Genomic DNA, 8,760 nt, shown 5'->3' with positions numbered 1-8,760 from the left:
AGACGATGGCTTGATGTTTCACTTGAAAAATTGGTGCTTTTCCCTTCATAAAAATTTGTGTGTGCCGTGACATGGGTTGGGGAGAATTGGGAGAAAATTTTCAGAATGTGTGGCCGATTACTTGTGTAGGGTTTTGGGTGGGGATTTGTATATTATATAGTAAATTAAGTTATTAACTCAAGTTTAGGCCTATTAAGCCAAGTTTAGGCCCATTAGTGTTTGTTTAGGCATTTAAATAAAATATTATCATGGCTTTTGTTTAAATAAATTTGTGAATTTATTAGCCGGGATTGCCAAAAAGCTCGCATTTTTATTGAAAAACCAACACCGATAAAAATTACGTCCCGGCGTATAAAATCACCTCAAAACCCCTTATTTTCAAAAACAAGAAAAAGCATCACCCTTAATTTAAATAATTAAAAACAATTAACCAATAAAAATATTTTCTATTTTTCAGCATCGGTCTCCGTTCCTCGATCGCAACTCGAATAACCTTTAAAAAATACATTTTAATGCAATTATGTAGAAAAATATAGTTTAAACATGCAAGTATGCACAACATAATTAATTCATGCAATTAAAATAATTAATTAAAACACAAAATAATTTAGTAATTGCATGCATGTGGTTCGCGCGGACTTTTAAATTTTCGGGGCGTTACAATCTTCCCCCCTTAAATTGAATTTCGTCCTCGAAATTCGCTTACCCTTAATAACCCAAAGTTTAGACTTAGTTCTAGTTTCCCAAAAATTCACGTTTCCGCTGCGCTACTCTGATCAAACTTAAGTTCTAGAATGTCCTTACGTCTCCTTGATCCCAATTAATTTTTCCTTCTAAATCCTTATTTTCAAATCGCAACTTAAAGAGACCCAAATGACTTAGTACTATACTATTATAACCTCGAATTTCAATTTTTTCTTACAATTCCCAATATTAAAAGATGGAGTGCCACACTTATCGTATATTATTTTCCTTATTTTATACCCAAAATATTCATCGACTTATCAAATTTCAACCTTAAAATCCCAAACGCATCCGCTAACGCTTAGATTTTCAAGCCTATTATCGATTCATTCTTAAAAAATCTTGATTAACATTCCTTATAACATTATAACCCAAGATATCCCAAGGTTCTAAATATTCTTATAAGTCTAAATCCTCAAAATTCTTATCGTTTAAACTATTTAATTATCGTTTAATGCTAAACTAGTCCCCAAATTCCCTAATATTTACAAAATTAATTCTTAATTTCCTCAAAAATCATCCTAATTGGTCCTTATTTTCAAAAATCCTATGATTAGCCCATATATTCTTGGCATTCTTAATTTCCTTCTATAGGTTTCCCATAGCAAAATTTCAAAAATTTACACTTATTTACCAAAAAATCGATTCCTAAAACCAATCTTACCTTTCATCAAACTTAAAATCCCAATTTATATATTTTCTTACTTCCCAAGATAATCGCAGTCCTCGAATAATTATTACTTACGAGTAATTTCAAAAATTAATTCGACTAGAAACCATGAATCATAAATATTTTCTTAGAAAATCTACGTGTCCCAAAGCATTCATAATATTCATGATTAACTTATAGCCCAAAAAGTAAAATGTCCATACTAAAACCCTAAAAAGTCAACATAGTCCAATTCCACCACAAAACCAATATGCGTTTAAATCAAATAATTTTTTATTTCATATCGTATCACGTATAAAAATTCTAGAGCATATAAAACATTTATCATCATAATGCTATTAAACATGTGACGTGAACATATAAGCCATATACTTATGCAGGTAACATCATAAAATCATATAAAGCATGTAAACTTACAAATTGAGGCTTGACGACTGATCTCTCCGGCGCTGATGGTGGCACAACCCTTTACAGAACCATTGCTCTGATACCAACTGAAACGTCTTGTCCTTTTTATTGCTTTAAAAGTACTAGAAATTTTTTTTTAAAACACTCAATTTTCGGCCATGTATATTTACCACATGAAAATATTTTTATAAAATATTTTACTCCTTAAAATAAAACACCAACCAACCAACATTTTAAAAATCAAGTGCACTAGTCATAAAAATGAAATCGTCAACTGTTTTACCACACCTAAAAGCAATAAATTTAAAAAGTATAGCCCATACTAAACCTCTCAAAAGCCTCTCAAAAATCATAAATAAATAGTCGTAAATCATGAGTCATCAATCATAATTGCGAAAAAAGTAGAAGCGCTGGTCCTCGGGTTGTGTGCTCTATCAGCCTAGTCAAATCATCCGTCAAGTCCTCCCTCAACCACACCTGCATCCATCACACCTAGTGAGTCTAAAGACTCAACACACCATAATCTTTATAACAAGTAATACGTAATACAGTCAACATATAACGGTGAAAAATACTTGTACTTAAAATATCTTTTTCGTGAAGATGCAAAAACTTCAAACATGACCATTTTCATAAATATTTTCATGATGCATAAACTTTAAATAGAAACATTTTCATAATGATGCATCAACTTAAGCACAAACATTTTCATGACAGGCAAACATGAATTTCCTATTTCCTCAACATGACATGACATAAAACCTTTAACATGATCATGAACATTTTCCTTTTCCTTTGTTGAATTCAGATCGTTAATTGTGACTTTCCTCAACATGACATGAAAATCGATGGATCCATCTACATGAAACCGCTGTACTGGGCGGCGGGGACATCAGCGACACTCTCACCGGTCAACTGAGCCTTGGCCTATCATTATCGAATAGAAATACGATCGTCGGGGTTCCCTCTAGGGCCTTTTCCCATAAATGGGCTCCCTCTGGGGTCTTTTCCCCTCACGACATGCTCATTCTTACCGTTACCACAAAACCGTTACCACATAACCGTTACCACATATTCGTAATGATGGAAACACGATCGTCGGGCTCCTACTGGGACCAAAACCCTAACGACGTCGCCAACATTAACGAATTAGTCACAATCACTTCACTTCCTTCAACATTTTACATTCACATCACTTTAGAAAAATTTATGCATAATCATAATATTTTTGTTTTCGAAACCAAGCATGCAACATGTCTTTTAAATGTCTTCCTTAAATCATAAAAATTGCTTAGACATTTAAAAATCATAACTTAACATATTAAAAATCATAAACATCCATGAACATTTTAAAAATCATATATCAACGTATAAAAATTTATAAGCATGTGAAATAATCATATTAGCATATTCAATAGCAAATAGGGCACTGCCATGACGTTTACTAATTTCTAAGTGTAAAATGACCGTTTTACCCGTGGACATAAAATTTCCCGTTTTTGACATTTTCTTAATTTCATTGACTATAACATGTCCCAAATAATTATTTAAGCTTACCTAAATTTTTCTATATTTTTATTTGGCATAAATCGATGACTTTTAATTTAATCTTTAAATGTGACGTATTAATGCGTTTTAATCTCGAATTAAACCAAACCTTAATAGAAAATTCCCAAATTAAAAATTTAAACTTATAATAATTATTTAAGCTTAAACCTAATTTTTCATAATTTTATAAAGCATAAAACTAGGCGTTTTCATTAACTCGTTAATTAGCGTTTCGTGAAGCGATTAAATCCCAATTAAATCCAAACCTCGTTATTTTGATCCCAAATTTTAAACATAACATTTTTAGTATTTATTCTACCCTTCCAAGTCATGAGCCACACCCATGGACCCTTGGATCAATTTTTCCTTCTTTAATTTTTGTTTTTGACCCTTCGACGAACACACCGAGCCATCTCCCAATTTACTCGAGCCACGCCTGAGCCACCTCGAGCCAAACCCAAGCCAACCCATCGAGGAACCCTCTTGACCAAGCCCAAGCCCCTGAACCTAGCCCAGGCTCGCTCAAACTCACCTGGAACTAAGCTACACAATCTGCGCTTATGGAGATTCTCGCGCCTATGGTTTCCTAGCGCCACTAGGACTCTTCCAGCTCCTTAACCAGCGATCCAACCTGACCCTAACATTTCCTGGACCACGCCCAGACCCAGCCCAGACCTAGACCAGCGATCCAACCTGATGATGCCCCGAGATATCCCGGGTCATGGATAATATCCATGGTTAAATGTCCGGGTCAGGAGAATAAAAGGTTCTGACCATACCAATAAATTGATCGAACAGATCGGCACCCGAGTCATGAAATTATCCAGGATAACGAGAAAGTGGCTGGAAGAACCCACTGAAGGGCCGGTCAATCAGAGGCCAGGCCACGAGATCATCCGAAGCAGAACCCCTTTGAGAAGTTATACATTTATGTCCTTATAAGGAATCCCAAGAAATACCTCACCCTGATCACTTCGATATGAGTGAAGTATTTAATGCCGCCGATCAACAGTGTTTATAGCCGATTTATCTCTGACATTATTACAAGTGGTCAATAAATCAAGTGGCCTGGATGTGACAAGTGTGCGATTTGACATGTCAGAACAATAGGGTATAATCAGCCACCCTATTATAATTAATGCTCTGACACGAAGAACGAGGTCATCATTGTATCCTCTACTATAAATATCAGGTCCTTTAGTTGCATTTACTATCTTTCAGATATTGATTCACATTTAATACTCTCATTTACTACACACCAATCATCACAGCCATCATTTGGCTACATTGGTTTTATTGCTTGAGTACCCTGCTGACTTAAGCATCGGAGTGGCCACGCCGGACTCCCCTCCGACGCCCATTCACGTGGTTATTTTCTTATTCACAGATCTTCCAAGGAACTCGAGAAGTTATGATCCAAGCCCGGCGTCTAACTCCTATTTCCTTCAATATCCTGATAGTTTACCCGGCAGAGTTCCTGACCCGACTCGTCCGTTTCGCCCGGGTTGCATCATTGGCGCCGTCTGTGGGAAATTCTGAGTTCTAAGACGTTGATATGGCTCCTACCAGAAGAACAGCAAATCAAAACAACACTAATGTTCAAGGAGAAAACAACACTCGTATCTCTGGTGCTGATGGTCCTCCCCCTAATGGTACTCAGCCTACCATTCATTTAACCACCGAGGAGTTACAGAAGATTATAACTGATGCTGTTAAAATGGCCACGGCAAAGAAGGCCACTTCTCACCATGCCAGTCATCCCGAGCAACAACATGAACAGCCGCGAAGGGAAGAAAGAAGGGAAGAGGAGGGGGAATCGAGCGCGGGTTCTAAGTCTCCCACTGTTGCGGAAGAATTGGAAGAATTAAGGAAAAAAGTGAAAATGTTAGAAGGGCATGTTGGTTCTAAGGGCAACGCTCCGGTTGCAAAAGGTTGCCCATTTTCTGACATCATTGTTCGGGAACCATTACCCGGGCATTTCAAGTCGGCTAAAATCAAGGACTACGATGGGAGTTCTTACCCCGAAGAGCATCTCGCTCGTTTTGAAAACATGGCTATGTTGCATTGTTATGGGGACCAAATTAAATGTAAAGTATTTTTAACCACTCTGATTGACTCGGCTCAAAGGTGGTTTGAGGGTTTAGCTCCTCAAAGTATTCTTTCTTTTGAAGATTTTCAGAAGGTGTTCTTACATCAGTTCAGCAGTAGTAAGAAATATAAAAGAACCGCCTTTAGCCTATTCGAGGTAAAGCAGCGCCCGGAGGAAACTCTAAGGGCTTATATCAAAAGATTCAACCGAGTAGCCTTAGACGTGCCTGCTTGCGCTCCCGAAACGAAAACTACTGCCTTCACGCAAGGATTGCTAGAAGGGGATTTCTTCCGCTCCCTCACCAAAAAACTACCCGGAGATTTCGAAGATCTTTTATCCCGGGCAGAAAAGTACATCAATATGGAAGAAGCCCAGCACCAGAAGAGAGAAGCATTGAAGAGAGCAAGGGGAGACCGGGCTGTCAGACCTGAGGAGAGAAATAACAAGAGGAATGGTACCGCGCATCTTTCTCATGTTCCCTTGAGAACTGCCCGGGGTATGGAAGTTCAAGAATGCAGTTCGGATGTGGCCCCACTTCCTAGTATCACACCCCAACCGGTCCGCTCAGAGAAGGTCAGATATTGCACTCTACATAAAGAATGCTCCCACAACACGAATGAATGCCGATCCCTAAGGAAGGGATTTAGGAAGCATGCTGAGCCGGAATCTCGCCCTACTCGGGAGGAGCCCAGGTCGCCGCCTTGGGTATCGCGGCGACCTGGACCGAATGTTCTTAGGAGATCGGCTATCTCCAGTGGAAGCAGGAGAACAGAAGGGAACTCTCGAGAAGAAAAAAGCAGAAAAGTGGAACGAGAAGACCTTCCCCCTATCCGAGGAGTGATCAAAATGATTTCGGGAGGATCTACTGATGGTGACTCAAACCGAGCCAGGAAAGCTAGGGGTAGAAGAGTGTGTTTAGAAGTTGGTGGGAGAAAGTCGAAGTGAGCCGGTTATTAGTTTTGGCCCGGAAGACCTCAGAGGAGTCAGCCTACCTCATAATGATGCTCTGGTTATTCAGGCCCGGGTCGCTAATTATGATGTGTTGAGAGTTTTTGTGGATAATGGGAGTTCTGTTAATGTTCTTTTCAAGGAAGCCCTAGTCCAGATAGATTTACATGAGTATCCGCTGGAAGTAGTTGCGACGGCTCTGTTCGGCTTTGCCGGTCATGCTGTATATCCTGAAGGGGAAATCACTTTACCCCTAACACTTGGAAGTGGAGATTTGAGGAAGATAGTTATGACAGTTTTCACCATAGTAGATGCCCCATCTTCGTATAACGTAATCCTTGGAAGGCCATCTATGAACGAGATGAGAGCTGTAGCCTCCACTTATCACCAGAAGATCAAGTTCCTGATACGAGGGCAGGTGGGAGAGGTTAAAGGAGACCAACCCTCATCCCGGAAATGCTATGGTGAAACAATCCGAGTAGACCAGAAAAGGGCAAGAAGGGAGGACAGGGGAAAGAAAATGGCCCAGGGAGCAAAGGAGGTAGAGGGAAATGAAGTAAATTTTGTGGCAGAGGACGAGCAAGAGGTGGTCGAAATAAAACCAGGAAAAAGTATCCGAGTGGCCCTGAGACCTGGAAGACTCCACCCGGGTAAAACTCCTAGCCTGTCTAAAAACTAACATCTCCATTTTTGCATGGTCCCAACAGGAACTTGTGGGAATATCACCCAAAGTAGCCGAGCACAAACTAAACATCATCCCCGGATCTCGACCTATAAAACAGAAGAAGAGGCACTTCGGGCCCGAAAAAGACAAAATCATAGAAGGGCAGGTGAAGGAAATGTTGGGAGCCGGCCACATCAGGGAAGTCCAATTTCCCACATGGCTCTCTAATGTGGTCCTTGTCCCTAAAGCCACAGGGAAGTGGAGGATGTGTGTAGATTTCCGGGATCTGAACAAAGCTTGCCCGAAGGATTGTTATCCGCTTCCTCGAATCGATCAGTTGGTAGATTCAACTTCCGGCTTTGAGTTACTAAGTTTCATGGATGCATATCAGGGTTATCACCAAATCCCCTTGGCCCGAGAAGATCAAGATAAGGCCAGTTTCATCACTTCTGGGGGTACCTTTTGCTATGTGGTCATGCCGTTTGGATTGAAAAATGCCGGGGCCACATACCAACGCCTCATGAATCAAGTCTTCCAAAAGCAGATAGGCAGGAATATTGAGGTATATGTGGATGATATCTTGATTAAGACTCGAGAAATGTCTTGTTTTATTGATGACTTGACAGAGACTTTTGCCACATTGGAAAAGTATGAGATTAAGCTCAACCGGGCCAAATGTGTGTTCGGGGTCAAGAGTGGAAAGTTTCTGGGTTTCATGGTTATAGACAGAGGAATTGAAGTCAACCCAGAAAAGATAAAAGCTGTGATTGACATGCCCTCCCCTCAATCTACTCGGGATGTACAGAAATTGACCGGGAGGATTGCTGCTTTGTCCCGATTCATCTCTCGATCTGCTCACCGGAGTTATCCCTTTTTCCAAGTTCTCAGAAAGGCCCAGAAGTTTGGTTGGAATAAAGGGTGCGAGCAAGCTTTCCAAGACTTGAAAAAACACTTATCCGAGTTACCTGTTTTGGTAAAGCCGAAGCCAGGGGAAAAGTTGTGGATTTATTTGTCTGCTACTGAACATGCTGTCAGTTCTGTTCTCATCAAGAAAGAAGGGTTAGATCAGAGGCCCATATATTATGTTAGTCACGCCCTCCGAGGAGCAGAGTTGAAATATAGTGAAATGGAAAAAATAGCTCTAGCCTTGGTAGTGACTGCCCGAAAATTAAGGCCATACTTTTTGTCTCATCCGATAGTGGTCCTCACCAATTCCCCACTCGGAAGAATATGACACATTCGGAAGTCTCAGGAAGAATGGTGAAATGGACAATAGAGCTGGGGGAATACGACATCGAGTATCAACCCCGGACCGCTATCAAAGCTCAGGCTCTGACAGACTTCTTGATAGAAATGATTCAACCGACAGAGGAGGAAGTGTGGAGAGTCTTTGTTGATGGCGGTTCAAATCTATCCGGATGCGGAGTTGGAGTGGTCATAATAGCCCCGTTCGGGGAAAAGATAAAATTGGCCTTGAGAATCGATTCCCGGGTTACAAATAACGAAGCTGAGTATGAAGCTGTTTTGTCAGGATTACAAGTCGCCCAAGAAGTTGGAGCCTCTCGAGTAATTATTTACTCTGATTCTCAGTTGGTGGCACAACAAATTAAGGGTGCTTACGAGGCCGAAGATGACAAAATGATCAAATACTTGAAACTCATAACAGCCCGAGCTGCCATTTTTACCGAC

General features: G+C 40.2%; 1 protein-coding gene across 1 annotated transcript; it reads left to right on the top strand.

Moving 5' to 3' along the window:
• Positions 1–4,925: 4,925 nt before the first annotated feature.
• Positions 4,926–8,305, top strand: LOC142538653 (uncharacterized). The gene is made up of 3 exons (XM_075643963.1): positions 4,926–6,368; positions 6,478–6,993; positions 7,115–8,305. Exons 1-3 carry the CDS (start codon positions 4,926–4,928, stop codon positions 8,303–8,305), a joined length of 3,150 nt encoding a protein of 1,049 aa, XP_075500078.1.
• Positions 8,306–8,760: the final 455 nt, after the last annotated feature.

This window comes from Primulina tabacum, chromosome 3 (genome assembly GCF_025594145.1).
Source record: "Primulina tabacum isolate GXHZ01 chromosome 3, ASM2559414v2, whole genome shotgun sequence".
Classification (NCBI taxonomy): Eukaryota; Viridiplantae; Streptophyta; class Magnoliopsida; order Lamiales; family Gesneriaceae; genus Primulina; species Primulina tabacum.
The sequence above is the reverse complement of the archived record's forward strand: the minus strand, read 5'-3'. Positions and strand labels throughout refer to the sequence as shown.

What these genes read in the sequence shown, in the direction of transcription:
- LOC142538653 (XM_075643963.1), top strand. Translation starts at nt 4,926, where the DNA reads ATGGCTCCTACCAGAAGAACAGCAAATCAAAACAACACTAATGTTCAA. An exon ending in GGAAAGCTAGGGGTAGAAGA is followed by an intron (nt 6,369 to 6,477) that starts GTGTGTTTAGAA and finishes CTGGTTATTCAG; the next exon opens with GCCCGGGTCGCTAATTATGA. An exon ending in TGGCAGAGGACGAGCAAGAG is followed by an intron (nt 6,994 to 7,114) that starts GTGGTCGAAATA and finishes TGGTCCCAACAG; the next exon opens with GAACTTGTGGGAATATCACC.